Source organism: Ascaphus truei, chromosome 1, assembly GCF_040206685.1.
Source record: "Ascaphus truei isolate aAscTru1 chromosome 1, aAscTru1.hap1, whole genome shotgun sequence".
Classification (NCBI taxonomy): domain Eukaryota; kingdom Metazoa; phylum Chordata; class Amphibia; order Anura; family Ascaphidae; genus Ascaphus; species Ascaphus truei.
This window is the reverse complement of record NC_134483.1, coordinates 32942045-32965290: the sequence shown is the minus strand read 5'-3', so window position 1 is coordinate 32965290 and position 23246 is coordinate 32942045. Positions and strand designations below refer to the sequence as shown.

The 23246-nt window shown below is 45.0% G+C and overlaps 1 protein-coding gene across 3 annotated transcripts in view; it reads left to right on the top strand.

Annotated features, from left to right (window-relative positions):
- Window positions 1–23246, top strand: part of ZBTB7C (zinc finger and BTB domain containing 7C) — a 135068-nt gene that overhangs the window by 88588 nt on the left and 23234 nt on the right. For all 3 annotated transcript variants that reach the window (XM_075585995.1, XM_075586006.1, XM_075586002.1), the window contains exon 2: window positions 13648–14835. In XM_075585995.1, coding sequence (XP_075442110.1) covers window positions 13664–14835 — 1172 coding nt within the window. In that variant the 5' untranslated portion in view covers window positions 13648–13663. The remainder of the gene's footprint in view (window positions 1–13647; window positions 14836–23246) is intronic.

The window sequence follows — 23246 nt, the reverse complement described above, 5'->3', positions numbered from 1 at the left end:
ATAACTAAGGCCGAGTCCATGGTAACTGCAGCCGTGCGGAGGCTCGCTGAGGGAAAGCGGGTGCTTTCCCTAGCCTTAGAGCGCGCGCCGTCCGTGGGCGGGCCAGTGACGTCACGGAGCTTGTTCGCAACCGCTCACGTGACCGGCCCGGCGCTCCCGTGAGCGCCGAAACGAAAAATTTGTTAAGACACACGCTTCCGCAAGCGTGCGCGAGCCCCTGCTAAAGCCGCTCTCATTGCGGCTGCAGTGGCCCACTGGTAAGCTTGCGCGCGCCTCCGCACGGGCGCTGACCATTCCCGAGGCCTAAGTAACCACCAATACACTTGGACATGTACATGAAAATAGCACTGGTTCTTCTTTCTTTCATTGTTGTCCTGTTGATCTGCAATGTGTTGAGGGTGAGATAGGCCGAAGGGTTCGAAGCTTCTCAGATCCATAAAGCTTAGCCCCCTTGTGTGGAACTGGGCCTGGGTGGGATAATCACCCACTTTAATGTCCCGCTCTCAAACACATCACAGGACGCTCAGCCACCAGAGGGAATACATATAGTAAAACAATAGTGCATCTTATAAGGATCTACTGTATTTTTTAGTCTTGAAGAGACATAGCTACAAAAGTCTTAAACAAGGGCAACACAGCTCCAAAAAAAAGCTCCAAACCAATTAATTTTTTAATAAATAATAAAATAATAAAAAAAATATATAAATATATATATCTTTGATTAATCTAGTGCTTTTTGCATTAACAGTGAAATATTTATATGAAAACTCCTTTCCATAAATTGGAATTGAAAAATTGGTTACTCTTTAAATGAAAAATGAAACCACAACTAAGGCTGTGTTGAAGTGTCTGCAACATCTGTATAGCGATGTACAAAGGTGTTGCAGATTAGGAGTGTTATTCCAAACTGTTTCAGGAAGTTTCCAACTCCCGACATCAAACACCATCCTAATTATTTTGAGAGTCTGGCAAGTAAAAAGAAACGAACATGACTGGTGACTTTTTGGGGCAAATGTAATACTTTTTAGTATATTTTGTGTGTGCGTGTGTGTGTGTGTGTGTGTGTATGTGTGTGTTTGTGTGTATTATACATACATACATACATACATACATACATACATACATACATACATACATACATTTTTAAGTTATGGTGGGTGAAAAAGGCGACAAAAAACCTCCACCGTTGGCATATAGCCAATACAAAATATCACTTGTGAGCACATTCACATGTCTTAGACAGGTCTGCAACCCTGCCTTTCACCATTATCAGTGCTCCCACTGCATGTATATATATATATATATATATATATATATATATATATATATATATATATATATATAAATATATATATATATATATATATATATATATATATATATACAAATATTATATATATATATATATATTTTTTTTTATCGTATATGTTGACATTTGTGAAATTGTCACAGTAAATTTCAAATATTTGCCATGTTTGTGAATAGGGGAGTGGATTTTTTTTGATAATCTCTAAACCCCTCCCAGCATAGTGTGGGAAAGTGACTTACTGTCCTGAATTAACCACCTTTCAGTATAAATAGTTACCTTGTATGACTGGCATGGCAGAGGGAGGCCCGAGTATGCCCTCTAGTGTAAGCCCGCAGACAGGAGTAATGTATTCGCATTCCACGTATGCCCTCAATTTAAACAAAAACAATGACACTTCTTTACAGCGATCGTTACAGCGGTTGCCTCAGTGCTGGATGAAAAGTAAATTTCGTTACAGAATTATTGATACATTTTAAAGACATCGTTTGTATGTGGTTGGTAGACTTTACAGGAATATCTTGTTCAGATAATCTATTGAAAATAAAAAATAAAAGTATATCATTTATTTATTATTATCATTTATTGATAACACGCCAACATATTCCAGAGCGCAGTAGAGTTGGAGGGTGAAAAACAATAAGATAACAAACATTAACTTGCATTGTAACAGTAGATAAGAAGCTTACAATCTATAAGGCAATGTAAGTGGAAACATAGGGTACAGGTGGATAAGGTGGATGTGTTTCGGATTGTACAGAGCAGCTGTAACACCAGCCAATGTCTGACACCCTTTGGCTGCTACCAAAGGCTACCGCTACCGCCATTGGGGCGACTCGGGTGGTATCATCTCCAAGAGAGTTTGTGGTAAAGTGATAGCTGCACCGCAAACAGATGGCACCTATAGCAGAGGTGCTGATGAACTCCAGGTCTTTGAAGTTGTGTCTGTCTTTCACTGATGTTAACCTTGTCCACACTGCCTAAGTGGGCAGGAGCAGTGAAGGTGGAAGCATAGTGGGGGGACTTAACTAGAAAGAGATGGTATCAGTGCTCATTAATAGGTCAATCCAACCCAACAACACCTAGTGAGCTAAATACTTACATACTGTATCAAGTGTTACAAACTGGAGAATTTGAGGAAGTGCATCAAGGTGCTTTTCTCCACTTGTGTCAGCGAATGTTTCGGGAAGTCAGGGGAAGAGAAAGTCAGAGCAATAATATAATGAGCGGTATCAAAATATACATCTGTAACTTGTGCAGCTTTCCTTTGTCTTTGCATCAATGAAATCCCCCTGGGAGGAGTTAACCTCTGATCCCAAGAGATCTGAGCCAATTTAATGAACAGGATTAACAAGCTTCATACATACGTCGTCGGTGCAACTTGACAAAAAAATTTGCTCTGTGTTTTGAATCAAATGTCACCATCTTGACACATCGCAGTAACTTTCTTAACTATCTGTTGGTGGTGATTGTTCTGATAGTCGCTGTCCCCTTTGCCGCAATCCGGGAGAAATGCTGGAAAACTTTAGTTATTATTGTGACCCGCCCTGCCTGGCTCCCTAAGGAGGTTACGTCTGTGTAGTGGTGTAATGTCCAACTCAGCAATAATTTACCTTATCTCAGGGGCTGATGTGGTCAGCTGGGCGATGACAAATAGAGCACCAGAAGCTTTTGGGTAATAGAATAGGACTCTTATTACAGGTTCCATTGCAGGTGAACATCTTCATACAGTCGTAATTAAATACAGGCTGTTGTACCATTTTAAATTTTCTCATTCACCAACAAACAAATCTCTTCTTCTGTTTAATTCACTAGACAGCACTCCTCCCAGAATGACTCTTGGTAACATTCTGCCTCTCTGTGTGTGTGAGAATGACTCCTGTTAACATTCTCCCTCTGTATACAGCAAATGCACAATCACTTGTGAGCACATTCACATGTCTCAGACTGGTCTGCAACCCTGCCTTTCCCCATTATCTCGTAGGCTGCAGAAATAATATGCGTGCGACGGAGCGCGTGGAGTCATGTGCGCCTATCGGCCGAGCGATCTGGGGCCTGTGATCCACAGCGACGGGGAGGCGTGGCCGTGACGGCACGTGAGCGACTCGTCCTCATTGGCTGAACCGCCCACGTGACCCGGCCGTCGCGCGACAAGCACAAAATTGTTTGTCTCGCGAGAAATCTGCCACCGCCATTGCGCACTCTATGGCCTGCCTCATTGAGGTGCGGCCTATCGTTCGCGTGTGCAGTGTGGACGTGGCCTTAGCATAGTGCTTCCACTGCAGCAAGTGATTTTGGGATATGCCATGCAAATGAGCACACAGTGTCACCTTCAAATCCATTTTAACATGGACCCCCTATAAGTTTATGCCTGCCGTATTACACTACTCTCTGTATAGGAATGACTCCTGTTAACATTCCCTGAGACACTGTATTAGGAATGGCGCCTGTTAACATTCCTTCCTTCACTGAATGTGTGCGTGACCCTTTGAGATCAGGGCCCCCGTCTTGTACGATAGTTCCTTTTAACTTCATGTATGATCCTGGCCTGTTATCTCTGCTTGTCATTATCCTTCCTTCCTTGCTGGGGAAGTAGAAGAGAAGAGGAGCACAGCTCAGAGCGTCCACGAACGCAGAAAAATAAGGGCAACTCCAGACATGGAAAAAATATATACTAACCTTTAATGATCAGCTTGGGAACAGTACAGGACCACGCACCAACGCGTTTCATCCCTCAGGGCTTTCTCAAGGTCTCCAATATGCATGAATTCACCACTGGGTTATAATATAATACAGTCCAGCAAAAGAAGGTAATAAATAAGGGGCTGTAGCCTTTTACCTGTCTTGGTGCAGTTCCAGATAAATAGATTCGTCGGCGTGCAGTCCTCAGGAGAAGAATCCAGAGAAGAAGAAGAGAAGAGGAGCACAGCTCACAGGGTCCACCAACGCAGAAAAATAAGGGCAACTCCAGACATGGAAAAAATATATATTAGCCTTTAATGATCAGCTTGGCAACAGTACAGGACCACGCACCAACGCGTTTCATCCCTCAGGACTTTCTCAAGGTCATGACCTTGAGAAAGTCCTGAGGGATGAAACGCGTTGGTGCGTGGTCCTGTACTGTTCTTAGGCCTTGTCCAGGGTGGGTAGAGGCGAGCTGAGCCCTGCTTGGCCGTGCTTTTCCTGGCTGGCTAGGTGCGCGCGCATCTGGGGGCGCGGGCCCGACGTCACTGAGCTGGGGCGAACCGCTCACGTGACTCGCTTGCGAGCAGCAAAATCAATTTTGCTTGCTCGGCAAGAGGCTGAGCGCCGAGCAGGCGCACCCGCCCGCTCACACAGGCCATGTGCATTGTCGCAACGTGGCCAGCGTGAGCGCGCGCCCGCTCAGCACCACCCTGGATGAGGCCTAAGGCCGCGGGCATGGTCAGCGCTTAGCCGCTGACCCACGCTCACGCGTGTCAGTGAGCCCCTGCAGCCGCAATGTGAGCGGCTTTAGCAGGGGCTCCCGCACGCTTCAGCAGGCGTGCGGAAGCGTAGTCGACACTCAAATTTTAGTTTACGCTCGCAGGGCCGGTCACGTGAGTGGTACGCCCAATGAGGGCGAAGCAGCTCCGTGACGACACTGACCCGCCATAGACACGCCCCAGGACGGCGCGCGTAGTAAGGCCAGGGAAAGCACCCGCTTTCCCTCAGCCTCCACACGGTCTTAGTGTCCATGGACTCCGCCTAAGGCTGCGGCCAGGCTGGGAGCGTGCGCGCTGGCGCTCGAGCGCCGTGTCGTCATGCGCTCTGTTCGGCAGGGCGATTTCTGGCCAGCTAGTTGCGTGCCCAGGGGAGACGTGTCGGGGGGCGTGGCCATGACGTCACAGAGCTGGTTCGCCCTCATTGGGCGAACCGCTCACGTGATGCATCAACGAGCAGCCAAATCAAATTTGGTTGTCTCGCCAAGCAGCAAACGCACGTGCACGCACCCTCACCCTGGACGAGGGCATTCAGAGTTATCACTCTGATCGCGTCGAGCGTGAGCGCCAGGTCCACTCCACCCTGGCCGCAGCCTAAAGCAGCAGCCCATGCTGATCTTCATTATTGTTTGCATTTTATCTCCGGGGGAAAAAAAAGGAATTGGCTTCTTTAATTACAGTACACGACCCCCTTAGCGTCTTGGATGTGACTGCATCTCTTTGGGGGTTGATTTCCTTTGAGCATTTAGACCACTTCATGTTTCTCAATGTCTCCTTGCTGCAAATTAACAGAAAAATAGCATCAACTTTATCAGTGTCCCATTTCCATTGTTAATCTATTTTATTTCTTTTTTTTTTAAAGAATAAAATCAGCCATTTAACCTTTAGAGGGCCGGGAGTCTGGCCCTACCAGCCCTGCGGCGATTCCAGGTCACGTGATGGCTCCAGGAGCGATCCCATGAGGCGACTGGCGTTTGATTGGCGGAAACATTTCGGTCGGGCTGGTCGCTCCATGGCTAGGAAACTGCGATTTCAGCTCCGGGACCCTCGGCTTCCTGAGATACTTACCTGGGAAGGTGAACCTTATGCAGGTTTAAATGTCCCTCATCACGTGGGCCAATAGGAAGATGTCACAGCTTCCTATTGGTCCACGTGACATTTAAAGCCGCAATTTCAATAGCCCCACCAAGCTCACCCTCAGCTCCGGAGACACCCTGCTTCAAAACTATATATAAAAAAAGTGTCACCGTGTTCTGCTGCTTTAAGTAGAGCAAGGTTAGGAAAAGAATCCACATCTGAATATGTTTGTAATCATTATATTCCGTTAGCGGGTTTGTCTTTTCTTAACTGTTTATTTGTTAATGTGAATGTATTTATTTGAATACAGGAGGACACAAATGGCATTTTGTGCTGCAAGGGTCCAGCTGTTTTTGGTGTAACTTAAGTGGAAAAAAACTTCTTCAAATGAGTTTGAGTAATTGGGATTAATTAACTATGTTCAATCGTCGTTTTAAAACCTGTGGTCGTGGGCAGGAGCCTTGTAACCAACAAACAACGTGGTGATTTAACGTAAACACTTGGCTAATATTTTCTTCTTTTTATTTTATTCTCTTATACCTTGTGGTCATGTGCAACACAGTGTAGCATAAGGATGGAAATAAATTTCCGTTCCTGTTAAGATGATCGGAGACCTCTAGAACAGGTTCTTTAAACTTATTTGGCAAGGTAAGAGGCCCAGAATAGCCAGAGCAGTCTTATTATCTCCCTGTGCCTCAGGCACCAATAACATAGATTGTAAGCTCCACGGGGCAGGGACCTGTGCCTGCAAAATGTCTCAGTAATGCGCTGCGTACAACTAGCAGCGCTATACAAGAACATGCTATTATTATTATTATTATTATTAGTGCCTAGGTCAGGCGATGGTCTTGCAGTACCCGATTTAAGAAAATACTTCCTAGCAACCCATATAAGACGAGTTATTTATTGGCACTCCATCGCTAAATGTTACAGCCGGGTAGATATTGAGGAGGCCTTTTCTAAACCTGTTTCTTTGCCCTCTCGGATGTGAATGTCTGGGCGGCAACTCTGAGTACTATGCCCCTTTCTTGGGTATAAATTTCACCCTCCCTATATTTTATCTGGCAGAGAAAAGTAATTTACTTCTCTCCTCGCCCTCGAAATTGATCCTCCTATTTGCCAATCCTGACTTCAAGCCAGGTATATCACCCAGAGGTTTCAAACATTGGAAGAGTATTGGGTATTACCACAGTAGGGGATCTAATAGTTAAGGAACATTTATTGATTTCAAAGGGTTCATGGACAAATTTGAATTAGATTCCTCTGAACTATTCCATTTCCTGCCAATCAGGAACTTTGCGATTCACGCATCAGGTGCCCGTGCTTACACGGATAACACAACCTTTAATACTTTATGTAGAAGGAAGCAGTACCAAAAGAGTCTGATATCATCTTTATATCAGGAGCTAGATTTATAAGGAGACTCCCCGGCTCACAGGTTTATCACTAGATGGGAGGAGGATCACCAGGTAGAGATTGTATGCGAGGACTGGGACGATATTTGGGAGTTTACAGCCAAGACATCGATCTGTACCACTATGAAGGAGAATGCCTACAAAATTCTGTTAAGTGGTATCTGACCCCTAAGAGACTAAGGGCTCGCTCAGAGAGACCGCTATATTCGCGTGCATGCGTTCGCGCCTCCGCCACGTGCCCCTGCAGCCCAGCAATCTCTGCTCAAACTGCAGCAGTTGGGTCGCAGCGTTTGGGTGCGTGGCGGGGGGCGTAACGCACGTGTCACGGAGCTGGGTCGCCTTTATTGGCTGTATTGACAGTAGCACGAAATTTCAATTTTGGTTGTGGCGGCAAAATTTCGTAGCGACACTTTGCTGCCGGTGGCGTTTTCAGTTTGAAAACTCCCACCGAACAACCAGAAATTGCAACGGATGTGCGCGCACACATCACAACGCAGCCTGTCTGAGCGAGGCCTTTGGACCATATACCCGGGAGTCTCAAATGTTTCAGAAACTGTGGCCAGGTTGGGGACATGATTCACATCTGGTGGTCTTGCGCGAGGGTTCTTAGATTCTGGATCATGATCCAAGATCTCATTGAGTCCGTCCTAGACACCAAGTGTCATCTAGAACCAACATCCTTTTTATTGGCCCAGCCTTTTGAAAACCTGACTCCACGCATTAAAGTTAATGCGCACATCCTAACAGCAGGGCGCTGCTCTGTAGTTGCCGCCTGGAAATAGGAGGCGACCCGGCCCTAAATCTGATCACTTAAAAGATTAACGAAATAAAGTTAATGGAGGAACTATATATATTTGCGGATTAAAACAAATTTAAGATGTAACTCCAAAATGTACCTATTGTTACCTACTGTGATTTACGTTGTTGATGGAATGCTTAATTTCCCCTTGTCCCCCATCCCTATCCCCTTTCAAAATTCTCAATAAAATCTGAGTTTCAAGACAAGAATGTAAATAATGCAAACTGCACGTTTATTCTGATTTAATAAAAATCTCTGTTTATGAAACACTGGGGGAAAGGTGTTTGCATTGCGTTTTATACCGAATTAAGCGGTGCGTATGGTATATAATAAGAAGGGAAGATTTCCCACATAAATCTATTTTCTTTCAAAGGGAACTGGAATTGTAAGACTGTGAAACATACACAGCGATACTCTAGGTGTGAAAATAAAAAAAAATGTACTGGTAGTCCCTTCTCATCCCTAGTACTGGTACTCCATACTCCTCCCTAGTACTGGTATTCTCTACTCCTCCCTAGTACTGGTACTCCCTACTCCTCCCTGGTATTCTCTACTCCTCCCTAGTACTGGTACTCCCTACTCCTCCCTGGTACTTCCTACTCCCTAGTACTGGTACTTCCTACTCCCTAGTACTGGTACTTCCTACTCCTCCCTAGTACTGGTATTCTCTACTCCTCCCTAGTACGGGTGCACCCTACTCCTCCCTAGTACTGGTACTCCATACTCCTCCCTAGTACTGGTACTCCCTACTCCTCCCTAGTAGTTGTACTCCCTACTCCTCCCTGGTACTTCCTACTCCCTAGTACTGGTACTTCCTACTCCTCCTTATTCCTCCCTAGTACGGGTACACACTACTCCTCCCTAGTACTGGAACACCATACTCCTACCTAGTACTATCACAGTTCAACTACCCACGGCAGCTGTCAGAATTCAGTGTGGACTTGTAATGAGTACAGTATGCGTATCACGTTTTGCTTTCCCGGTTGTTACACAAATTGCCCTAATTAATGTTTTATGTGGGCCTGTACACGAGGACAAAGTCAGCAGCCTTTTATATATAGGTAGAGCTGCCTCATCCGTGTGATGTCTTATGCGATCGCAACATGAGAGAACTGTGAAATCGCAGGCAATGCTGAGGGGTGAAAGGGTTAACTGGATAATCAAAGCGGCTGGCTGGTGATCCAAGTGACATTCAGATGTAGGTGGTCCCGCAGCAGCTGGACAGCTCTATTTACAGATGTCTCTTTTCCCATGGCCCTGGCCTTCCGGCTCCCACACACTAATCATTGTAGTGTTGCCTTTTGGGTGTGTGGGAGTAGGAGGTGGGCAGAGATAGCGGCAAGGTCTCCCGTTTATTGATCTTCCATGGGTAAGAGGAAGCCACCCCAGCATGAGAATTCCACTGTGCAACTTAAAGGCTGCCCCAACATGTGCTCACCAAAGCAAAGCCAAGGGGATTGCAAATTGGAAACACATGTGGACGCTTTTATATCTAGTTAAACAGATAAATGGGAAAGGGGGTTGCACCACGCTGAATCGACTTACAAATGCCCTTCCAGTTAGCAGCAGAATATGCATTCATGGCTTATATCTACCAGGATTATTTATTGTTATTAAGAAGATTGTTGCTGTTATTATTATACGCGCTAATCACCCTCATGACAAGAATAATATGGTGCATTAATGGATTCCACAATTGACATACCTTTTTAAATGCAGAATAAGTTGCTGATTGAAATCTAACGCTGGCACCCACAGGTGCTACACCTCTGCACCACTGACGTTAAGGTAGCCGGAGATTTAAAATAAAAAGTGAATATTTTGTTCTGCGTTGGTCTGAAAAGAGTCATGCTGCATTACCCAACCTGTGACCGTATCCCTGTTCTAATGCTGACTGGCAGATCGTCGCCAAAGCTAAGTTCTTACATTCGCCACGTTGTGCTCTCTAGGAAATATCGGTGTCATTTTGCTCTGTCCGGCATAAGAAAATAAAGCAACTTGTCCGAGATCAAAAAGAGTTAGTGCCCAGGGAATGAAGACAACAGACAAATAAACTAGCATGAGTTGGGACAATGACATATTAGTATTCAGACAGGCTGCAGAGCGTTAAGGTGTGGCTGCCGCTGACTCAGAAGATCACTAAAGTGGTCTAGACCTGGAATGGCCAACTCCAGTCCTCTAGGGCCACCAACAGGCCAGGTTTTTAGGATATCCTGGCTTCAGCACAGGGATTGAAGCAGGGACTGATTGAGCCGCCTATGCTGAAGCTGGGATATCCTTCAAACCTGACCTGTTGGTGGCCCTTGGGAACTGGAGTTGGTTCACCCCTGGACGAGACCGTGCAAGTTTCTACACGAATTCTGCAGAACTAACCACTGTGCTGCCAGAAGGACGAGCAATGCAGTGCTTTTGACACTACGATCCTAAGGCTCAGGTGCAGAGGTTGAACGGGAAAGGCCTCTGCCTGTGTATTATGGTTATTTATTTAGCCCATACACAACCACTTCAAATCCTAACCATAAACATAATTGCCCACGGCAATGCAGTCTCATTTTAAAACAACAAAGTAGTTACAAAGTGTGTGGAACACAAGCATTGTGGTAGGTGAAGCCAAACTGACTGGGAGGGGTTTGTAGTCCAGTAGTAGATTCATCAAAAGCAGATTTTTGAAGATAATTTTTCATTTAAAAGATAAGTGAATATTTTTGGACGGTATAAAAAAAACAATTCTGCCAAATGTCTCGATTTGAAAAGCGATGCACAGCATACCCATCTTCATAGCACACCCATCTTCATAGCACACCCATCTTCATAGCACACCCACCTTCATAGCACACCCATCTTCATAGCATACCCATCTTCATAGCACACCCATCTTCATAGCACACCCATCTTCATAGCACACCCAACTTCATAGCATACCCATCTTCACAGCACACCCATCTTCATAGCATACCCATCTTCACAGCATACCCATCTTCACAGCATACCCATCTTCACAGCATACCCATCTTCACAGCACACCCATCTTCACAGCACACCCATCTTCATAGCACACCCATCTTCACAGCACACCCATCTTCATAGCACACCCATCTTCATAGCATATCCATCGTCACAGCATACCCATCTTCACAGCACACCCATCTTCATAGCATACCCATCTTCACAGCACACCCATCTTCACAGCACACCCATCTTCACAGCATACCCATCTTCACAGCATACCCATCTTCACAGCATACCCATCTTCATAGCATACCCATCTTCACAGCATACCCATCTTCATAGCATACCCATCTTCATAGCATACCCATCTTCATAGCATACCCATCTTCATAGCACACCCATCTTCACAGCACACCCATCTTCACAGCACACCCATCTTCATAGCATACCCATCTTCATAGCACACCCATCTTCATAGCACACCCATCTTCACAGCACACCCATTTTCACAGCACACCCATCTTCACAGCACACCCATCTTCACAGCACACCCATCTTCACAGCATACCCATCTTCACAGCATACCCATCTTCACAGCATGCCCATCTTCATAGAATACCCATCTTCATACCCATCTTCATAGCATACTCATCTTCATAGAATACCCATCTTCATAGCATACCCATCTTCATAGCATACCCATCTTCATAGCACACCCATCTTCATAGCATACCCATCTTCATAGCATACCCATCTTCATAGCATACCCATCTTCATAGAATACCCATCTTCATAGCACACGATCTTCATAGCATACCCATCTTCATAGCACACCCATCGTCATAGCATACCCATCTTCATAGCATACTCATCTTCATAGCATACCCATCTTCATAGCATACCCATCTTCATAGCATACTAATCTTCATAGCATATCCATCTTCATAGCATACCCATCTTCATAGCATACCCATCTTCATAGCATACCCATCTTCACAGCATACCCATCTTCACAGCATACCCATCTTCACAGCATACCCATCTTCACAGCATACCCATCTTCATACCATACCCATCTTCACAGCATACCCATCTTCATAGCATACCCATCTTCACAGCATTCCCATCTTCATAGAATACCCATCTTCACAGCATACCCATCTTCACAGCACACCCATCTTCACAGCACACCCATCTTCATAGCATACTCATCTTCATAGCATACCCATCTTCATAGAATACCCATCTTCACAGCATACCCATCTTCACAGCATACCCATCTTCACCGCATACCCATCTTCACAGCATACCCATCTTCACAGCATACCCATCTTCACAGCATACCCATCTTCATAGAATACCCATCTTCACAGCATACCCATCTTCACAGCATACCCATCTTCACAGCATACCCATCTTCACAGCATACCCATCTTCACAGCATACCCATCTTCACAGCATACCCATCTTCATAGCATACCCATCTTCATAGCATACCCATAACCATATACATATTCCTTTTTAATTAACACAGATTACTTTTCTGTAGTATACCTCTACATCAGGGGGCTCAACTCCAGTCCTCAAGACCCCCCCCAACAGGTCAGGTTTTCAGGATATCCCAGCTTCTGCACAGGTGGCTCAAGTCGAAGACTGAGTTTCTGATTGAGTCACCTGTGCTGAAGCAGGGACTGATTAAGCCACCTGGGCTGAAGCAGGGACTGATTGAGCCACCTGGGCTGAGCAGGGACTGATTAAGCCACCTGGGCTGAAGCAGGGACTGATTGAGCCACCTGGGCTGAAGCAGGAACTGCTTGAGCCACTTGTGCTGAAGCAGAGACTGATGAGCTACCTATGCTGAATCAGGGATGGATTGAGCCACCTGTGCTGAAGCAGGGATTGATTAAGCCACCTGTGCTGATGCAGAGACTGATTGAGCCACCTGGGCTGAAGAAGGGACTGGTTGAGCCACCTGTGCTGACACAGGGATATCTTGAAAACCTGACCTGTTGGGGGGGCTTTAGAACTGGAGTTGAGCACTCCTACTCTACATCATTTATAATTTACAGCTAGTTCATATGGACCTGTCCCAATTTCCATTTGGTAACTTTAGTTATCTGCCATGCTCCCCAGCCCCCCCCCCCCGTTACTACCTTTAATTGCATGATACCACAAACAGTATGTCAAATATGTTGGCAGAACAACATCTCAATAACCCAATCAGTGGCAGGGGCCAGTTCCAGGGAGTCTGCAACGCACTGCAGACCACAGGCAGAGAGAGTTTTCTACATAACCAAAGCACTTCCCAAACTAGATAAATACTTATAATCTGGTACATTTCATTAGCTCTATAACTGAAATAATCTGATTATTTTTTTTATATTACATTGTAAGGGTACAGAAATAAGGAGGGAGGGATATGGGAGAACTAATAATATAACGTGGGGCTGGGGGAGACAAGAACGGTAACATTTAATTGTACAATATACTATATGGGGAGACTAGACAAAATCCTTACAATGTATCATGTGATTTTTCTTTTTTATAAATAACCTGACAATAAAAGTTAGAACACATGATGTTATCCTTATTCAGCGGTACATGCTATGTGATTGATATTTGTGTTCTGTTCTGTTTCAGGGCTATAAATGTGAATATGGCCTGTGGAGATGACGATCTTATTGGCATCCCGTTCCCTAATCACAGCAGTGAAGTCCTGTGCGGGCTGAATCAACAGAGACACGATGGTCTTCTATGCGATGTCATCCTTATTGTTCAGGATCAGGAATACAGGACGCACAGGTCTGTACTAGCTGCCTGCAGCAAATACTTCAAAAAGCTTTTCACCACAGGCACGTCAATAGACCAGCCCTGTGTATACGAGATTGACTTTGTCGAGCCCGAAGCATTCTCCGCCATACTGGAGTTTGCCTACACCTCGACCCTGACCATTACAATTTCAAACGTCAAACATATCCTTAACGCAGCTGAGATGCTGGAGATTCAGTGCATTGTCAATGTATGCCTGGAAATACTGGAGACGCCCAGGGATGGGGACGAGGATAATGAGAAAGAGGAAGACGACGAGGAGGATGACGATGAGGAGGATGACGACGAAGAGGACGAGGCAAAAGATTTTATGAACCAGGAAAACCAAACAGATGTTCAGGAATCCAGCTGTCACCAAAGCCCACCAATGTCAGACAATCCAGAGGAAACATATCATGGGAATCACAAAGACTTTCCAACACACTTCTCATCCACCAATAATTCTTCCGGCCACCAAAGTGTTATAAAAGACTTCTCCATTGAGTCATTATTAAGTGAAAACCTGTACCCCAGGACTAACATTGCAGACAGAAGGCCAGCCTTATCTCATTTTGTACCCGGCTTCTACCCACATCTTTGGAATGGGGATCTGGGAGCCTTTTCGCAACTCCAAGAACAGCAAGCAGACAGTGGTCCTCTAGATCTCGTGATAAAGAATAAAAAAATTAAGGAAGAGAAAAGCGATGAGCCGCCAGCCGTCCCCTTTCCCAATGAATTTTTCACGGAAATGTTTCTCAACCATTCAAGCAACCACTTGGAACAAATTAAGGCAGAGATGGACTACAGTGCTTATCTCAGCCTCCTAAGTGCCGCCCACTTGGGAGGAGTGTTTCCTCCTTGGCCTTTGGGGGAAGAAAGAAAGATGAAGCCCAAGGCCTCCCAGCAGTGTCCCATCTGTCAAAAAGTCATCATGGGCGCCGGGAAACTTCCACGACACATGAGGACCCACACGGGAGAAAAGCCGTACATGTGCAACATCTGCGAAGTCCGCTTTACCAGGTGTGTGATTTACGCTTTAAATAGCACGCTATGAAATGGTGATACACAACATCCCTTCTGCTGGAGTTCTTAGAATCACTATCTGTAAAGGAGCAGATAATACGGGAAAACCATCCGGTTTGGGCAACATACCAACACTGATTGACGAAGCAGTTGTAATATTTAAAGGGGCAGCGCCACGTAGCCTGTCCACCTGTCAGTGTGATCTGTTTCCCTAGCAGGATTCACTCGTAAAGTAATCATTTAACTTTTCTACATCCTGTTAAATACGAATTTTGTTGAACTTTTTTGTTTCTGGGTCCCCTGAATTTGAGCTTGTTAGCCACTGTACCTATGTTATGCATAGGGGCTGCTGCTTCCGACACGTAAAATGCAAATATTGAGTGTTTTGCAAAGCTGCTTCTCTGTGCTGGAGAAGATTTGAGTCCCATTCATTTGAATGGAGCTGATCGCTTCTCTAGCTCTGGGAAGCAGCTTCATAGCACATGTGAGATAAATGTGCATGCAGACAACTGTAACTGCAAATGGAGCAGCTTATTGATCTGTTTTCTAAGCCTTCCTCAGGTACCCCATATATTTGAGGCATCTTCTTTGGAGATTTAGGACTTATCCCCATCTATTTGTGCCCAGATATTGCCATAGCACAGCGGTGGCCAACTCCAGGCCTCAAGGGTCACCAACAGGCCAGGTTTTAAGGTTATCCCTGATTCAGCACAGGTGGCTCAGTCTTGGGCTTTATCTTAGTCAAAGGCGGAGCCACTGATTGAGTCACCTGTGCCGAGGAGCCACCTATACTGTCTTCGACTGAGCCACTGATTGAGTCCCTTGGGCTGAAGCAGGGGTATCCTTGAATCCTGACCTGTTCATGGTCGTTGAGGACTGGAGTTGGCCATTCCTCCATACCACATTAGTGTCCAGCCATCGGGCTGTAAATGCATAATGGACATGACAAGATCCGACCTCTCGAGTCTTACTCGTTTTTATTCAGCCTCAATGACTTGGACCCACTGATTTTTGCCTTAATTCTTCGGTAAGCTTCATTGGAGCCCGACTCATCCAAATCAGTATTTGTATTAAAATGTATTTATTTTTTTTGGTCCAGAACTAGCAGAATCTCCCTGGGGTCCTTGGAAGTCAACATCTCTGCTAGACTGAGGCAAATATCTTGCAGGAATGGTGAAAATAAACAACTTTTCCTAGTTTAACACACGTGCAACTAAACTCAGGACAGGGACATTCACATAATACACTGATCATCGGTAAAATAATCCCCAAAACCCAGTGCAGGAGAGTCTGGTACATACGTGCTTCATATACATTACGATAACCAAGTTACTCTTAGCCAAAAGACCAGCAAATTACTCCTGTTTGGTTTAATACAGTGTCACTGCTCCTAAGAGGGCATTCAGAATAATTTCTATCGTAATTGTAATTTCGTCTCATGCTTCTTCCATTGCAAACCTTTAAGAGTTTATATATACAGCTCAACCCAGTTATTGCGCGATCCGCTTATAACGCGGTCCGAGAGTGGCTCCCGATTTTAGAACATTTTTTTTTTTTTTTAAACATTCAATTCAATGCTTTATTGCTGACGGACACACACGGAGACAGACACACTCACTCCTCCTGTGACCTTATCTCCTATTGACGTATTTTGGTCAGAAGTGGAACTGCATCTTTAATATCAGATTAGCCTGACTCTTTCAGGATTGGAAGATCATCGAGCTCCTCCCCTTTTCCCCCATTGACATCCAATTTGCACCACGGGCGCTAGAAGTGAGATTTGTGGCGCGTTTTTCCATTTGTGAGGAGTTCACTGTGAGCGCTGTGGGTCAGCTGGGCTGGAGTACGTCTGCTGCTCATGTCAGACCTATCCTTTCAGGGCCGAGACTCCCTCTGCTCGGGCAGCGCAAGAGTTCCCGGGGCACACAGCCATTAGTGACAAACAGCCGGGCACCCAGACAGATATGGGGAGGGAGAGGGGCTGTGGGGAGTGGGGTTTGAGAGGGGAGAGAGATGCACTTGGAGTGGGGAAAAGAGATCGCAGGGGGGCTAGAGAGGGGAGAGATGCACTAGGAGGGGAAACGGGGGGATGGGGGAGGACAGACATTATTTCAATTTTTTAATTTAAGACCCATATAGATTATGGTGGGTAAAACAAGAACGCGTTGGTAGTCCCATAACATGTGCTGTAATTTAGGACTAACTGTACAGGAAAAGTGAATGTTTTGTGTTCATGAGATTGAAATTGCCAGAAATAACGAAGGAGCTCTGCGAAGCAGGTAAGCCCAGTTCTAAACAGTGTCAGTCCTCCATGGGCAGGCAGTCCCTTTAACTCCCTTTAGGCACCAGATTTGGAGTGTATGCTCTCAGGGGCACATATTTATTGTGCCTGATAAAAAAAAAAATCTGTGCACTCCCCTACATACATTGGCAGCGCTACTAAGAGAAACTATTTAAGTATTCATACATGTCCAAAAGTAACTTTCATGCCGTTACTGTAGATGAAAATGTGCATTCACATTGCTTTACTCTATATATACATACATTTTTTTTTCATCGCGATCCCCGTTATAACGCGGTTGTATTATGTGGACCCCAAGCACTGCGTTATCACGGGGTTCAGCTGTATGTGTGTGTATATATATACATATATATATATATATATAAAATCAAAAACAAATAGTTGATACCATTCTGTGTCTAACAAAATGCTTTTATTTGTGCGAGCTTTTGAAAGCTCGCACAAATAAAAGCATTTTGTTAGCCACAGAACAGAATTGACTATTTGTTTTTGATTATTAAGCTTGGGTAACACGGTACACCTCTACATACATGTATTTAATACATGTTTGTAATACCTCTACATACATACATACATATACTAGTAAATACAGTATATACATACATATACTAGTAGCTAGTAAAGACACATTTATTGTAACATTTCATGTTCCTGCTTTTTTTTAATTACACACAAACACACACAAACAGAAACACACACACACACACAAGGGTAAAAAAAAGCAGGCACATGAAATGGTACAATAAATGTGTCTTTACTAGCCCAACGTTTCAGCTTCCCACTGGTAGAGCCCTTGAAAAAGGCTCCATTGGGTAGCCGAAAAGTTGAGCTAGTAAAGACGGATTTATTGTACCATTTCATGTGCCTGCTTTTTTGACATATGTATACATATATATACTCAGGGCCGCAGACACATCCTTTCCTTCCTCCCTCTCTCACCACCACCTCTATCTCGCACCTCACTCTCCGTCTTCCCCCCCCCTTTTGGGCTAGACGGTAATTGCCCCCCATCGAGCCGATTAGATCTAAAAAATTGAGCCTATAGGTAGCAGAAAGGCTTACTTTTAGATTCTGGCCAGCAGGTGGCACTGCAGATCCCAGCAGCTCTCCTCTCTCAGGCTGGCTGCAGTGTGCTGCTGGTAATGGTAAGTGTGTGTGTGTGTGTGTGTGTGTGTGTGTGTGTGTGTGTGTGTGTGTGTGTAGGTTGCATGCAGCGCAGGCGTGATGGCAGTGTCACTGCACTGAGCCCCGCAGTTACAGAGGCCCCGCACTCTCCTGCACGACAATTAAACTGATTGCCAGGGAGAGAGCATGGGGCCTCTGTAACTCTCTTACCTTCTCCAGTATGTCCCGGCATCTCCTGCTGCATGGTCCCGTCAGCATACATAAATCAATGCTAGACCCCCCTGTAAGGCCCATAATCTCCGGGGTGGGGTCGATGACGTACAACTGGTCCAAATATGTAGACTATTATCTTCAACCTTTTGTATCCAAGTTGAGGTCCCATATTAGGGACACTCTGCACGTCATCGACTCCAGCTCGGAGATAAAATGGAAACCAACTATTTTATGGGCAACTTGTGGCGTTTCGTCACTTTATATGTGTATAGATCATTCCAGGGGGGTCAAAGCAATAATATATTGGCTTGATTTGGATAATACTATGGCTCAAACTCAGAAGGATTTTTTGTTAAACAGTATAAATTTAATTTTGAGACACAATTATTTTTTATTTGATGAAGACTTTTTTCTTCAGATCTGTGGAATGGCCATGGGCACGAGGTTCGCTCCAAGCTATGCGAACCTCTTTATGGAGTTCTGGGAGGAATTCTCCATATGGCAACATCCAGAGCTCGGGGCGGGCCTCGTATACTATGGCCGTTTCATCGATGACATTATTATTATTATTTGGGAAGGTGAGGAGGAAGCACATAAAAGTATTTTGGAGTCACTAGATGACAACCAACTAGGACTTAAATTTACATATCGTATTAGTTCCAAATCAGTGATATATATATATATATATATATATATATATATATATATATATATATATATATATATATATAGTGCAGAATAAATGAGTTCTTCAGTATTCGGTGATACCTTTTTTATTGGACTAACAATTTATGTCATAGGACAAGCTTTCGAGAGTTATCCTCTCTTCTTCAGGTCTAGCAATACTGATATACAAAGGGTTCAATGGCTAAAACAGTGTGGAGAGAGGGAAAAAAAACCAACAGATATTTACTGTAGATAAGGTAGGGTGTTAAGTGTTTGAAGCCAGGGGACAGTGTCAAAGAAAGGTGGGGAGGGATACTGGGGGGGAGAGAAAGTGTGGATAAGAATAGAGGCAAGCAGGATAATTACAAGCTATTTTGATAGGGTGTGAGAAAACCCATGTCCGCATTAAGTCCTTTGGTTTTGGTGTCAAAGAGTCTTAATGCGGACATGGGTTTTCTCACACCCTATCAAAATTGCTTGTAATTATCCTGCTTGCCTCTATTCTTATCCACATTTTCTCTCCCCCCCAGTATCCCTCCCCCTCCCCACCTTTCTTTGACACTGTCCCCTGGCTTCAAACACTTAACACCCTACCTTATCTTCAGTAAATATCTGTTGTTATTTTTTTTCCCTCTCTCCACACTGTTTTAGCCATTGAATCCTTTGTATGTCAGTATTGCTAGACCTGAAGAAGAGAGGATAACTCTCGAAAGCTTGTCCTATGACATAAATTGTTAGTCCAATAAAAAAGGTATCTCCGAATACTGAAGAACTAATTTATTCTGCACTATCGCAACTGGATTAACACGGCTATTTTCTGCTTTTTATATATATATATATATATATATATATATATATATATATATATATATATGTAAATACAACTGTATGCTCATCTGCATGTCTTAGGCAGGTCTGCAACCCCGCCTTTCCCCATTATCACCCAGCACACAGCACTTCCACTGCAGCAAGGGATTCTGGGAAATGACATGCAAATGAGCACACAGTGCCACTTTTTGCTTCAAAAACCATTTATATGTACTTGGTTAAGTTATGGTGGGTGAAAAAAGTGACAAAAACCCTCTACAGCAAAGCATATAGCAAATGGAAATATTCCTGTATGCTCATTTGCATGTCTTAGGCAGGTCTGCAACCCCGCCTTTCACCATTATCACCCAGCACACAGCACTTCCACTGTAGCAAGGGATTCTGGGATATGACATGCAAATAGGCACACAGTGTCACCTTTTGCTTAAAAACCATTTTTAACATGGTTCCCTATAGGCTTAAGCTTGCTGCATGGTCACAGCTTTAAGCACAGCCAGGGTTAAGATGCATAGCCAAAAACCCACCCACAGACAGCCGTTTCGACATTAATGGGTCTCATCAGTGAGGGTTGGTTAACTGGCTATGCAATGAAGCAATGAGGATGGGATTTACCATACTTAGTTACGTTATGGTGGGTAAAAAAAGTGACAAAAACCCTCCATAGGAAAGCATATAGCAAATATATATATAATGTATGGAGGATTGTGTGTGGGAAACCTGGTCTAACTGAAGGTCTCAGAAAATAGTTTTACAAGCCCCAGGCCCGCCTATAAAACTCAGATACTGCTGCGCGCCAGTAGCGTTGCACAATCTAATTTGACTTCCCAAAAAATGCTGGAATACAGCAGGAATGCCGCTGCGGACTATGGCGAACTCGTTGGCGGTGTGGGAGTCTGTTAAATTTCGTTATCACCTAACCAATAAAGACTCTCTGATGACCCCCTGTTTGGGAGTCCGGATTTCGCTCCGGGGATGTCTAGCAATAATTGGGGGCGCTGGATACAGGCGGGATATAACCGGTTAAAGGATCTGGAGGGGGGGGAAAATATATCAAAACGTTTGAGCAGATTAAAACGGGAAAAAAAACTAGCAAACTCTGAATTCTTTAGGTTCCTCCAGATCAGGGCCTTTTACAACAAACGTCCAATCCGCCCGGCAAGGACAAAATTTGAGCAGCTGTGATCCAGAGATACGGACACGAGGGGACTAACATCTAGGATGTACAAGGAAGTAGTCTGTCTGGAGCCACCGGGCGCACCACGACTTAAATATATGAGACAGTGGGAAACAGATCTAGGGGAGACTTTAGAGGACGAAGACTGGGACCGTATCCTGCAGGCTGCAGCTAAGAGTTCAATCTGCACAACGTTAAAGGAGAACGCATACAAAGTCCTCATGCGTTGGTACCGTACCCCACTAAAACTATCCAAATTTGTCTGGGGTTACTCACCGCTCTGCCCAAAACAGTGCGGGGAGATCGCTGACATAAAACACATGCTGTGGTCTTGCCCGAAAGTGGTCCCGAACATATTAGAGAATGGCTTCAAAAAAGTTTGAGAACCCCGTGGATCCGTGGTTGTTCCTGGTGGGCAGACGGATCCAGGGAGTGTCGAATGCGACACCCAAATTGGTTGCGCATTTTGCAACCGCCATGAGGTGCGAGATCGCAGCATTGTGGAAACAAGTTGAATTACCAATAATTCCCAGAATCAGGAATAGAATTGGGCATGTCTGCCTGATGGAACAGTTGACTAGTTGGGTCAACGACACTGGCACCATTTTTCTAAAAGTCTGGGCACCGTGGCTCGCCCAGACAGACATCCCGGGGATAAGGGACGACACAATCTTGCATTAATAGTAATAGATGCGTTCTCCTCTAACACAACAGGATCCACGACCACATAGTAACGAGACAGGTAGGTCCTTCCCCATAGATAGGTGACGGTCACCCAAGGATTCGGAGTAGCTGAACCTGATTACTGAGGCACGAGAGGAAGCAAACACACAAACCAGGGCTGCTCCCCCCCCCCCCCCCTTTGTGTCTCCACGGTCCTGTCCTTGTTATGTAAGTCACGTTCGTCCTGACTGATGTGTAAATGTAGTCTGTCAAGTTAGTTACATGTCTAAATGTTGCCCCAGACAAGATGGGGATGTTCAGATAATTCACATCGTGGTACTATGCATTGGTTTGTGACAAAATGTAAGACTTGTAAAACCTAATAAAAATGAAAGTTGAAAAAAAATCTCAGGTACAGTACACAGAAAAATAAGGGCAGGGGGAGAAACAGATGTTAAAGATCTGCTGACATCTAGTGGCTTCTAGAAGTAATACATGAGAGTCGACATACTGTACATTCCGATCAGCTTGGTCTAGGACAGGTGTGTGCAAAGTGAGGTTCGTGCCCCTCGGTGGTGGGGGGTGCAAAATTTTTCAGGGGGGGGGGGGCACGGCAGTTGCAGAGGCACCACGCTCTTCCCCACTGCATTTAAATTAAATGCCAGGGGATCGTGTGAGGCCTCTGCAATGTCTCCTACCTTGTCTTCGATGATGCATTGCCATGGCAACGTGGCGTCAAATGACGCTGCGAGGTCACACGACATCACATTGCCATGTCAACGTGACGTCACTTGACGCTGAAGACAAGGAAGGAGGGGAGCGCGAGCCGGTGAGGCGAGCAGACAGGGGTGCGCAGGGGGAAAAGTTTGCGCACCCCTGGTCTAGGACATTTAGCCACCGGCATCTCGCTGCTGCCATTCTCCTGCTGCCACCTGCCTCTGCCATTCAGCCACTGAGATATTCAGCCACCTGCCGTTTTGCTGCGAAGGTAAACCCCTAACCTTACCTCTTACCCTAAAGCATCTAACCTTAACTACTTCCCTAACCCATTACCCCTTACCCAAAAAGCCATAATCAGACCCCCTAAAAACTTAGTGGCAAAACGGCCGGTGGTTAGCTATCCTCGACGCTGGCTAAATGGCTGCGGCAGAGTGGCGGGGTGGCAGGGGCGGGGTGGCAGTGGCGAGATGCTGGCGGCTGACTGTCCCATTCTGCCACATCCTCATTGGTAAATGACACATTAGAATTTGTTCCATACTTAAACTAAAATATCAGACGGCACTGTATGTGATCAGAATGATTCCAGTATATAAAGCTGTGTATACAGACAGATCTAGCCAATGTTATTGCAGAGTGACGCCTTTCCGCTGGTGTCATTTGCAATACAACACAATGGAGCTTCTAGTTGCAAAATTAATTAGTGCCTTGCCACAGGGG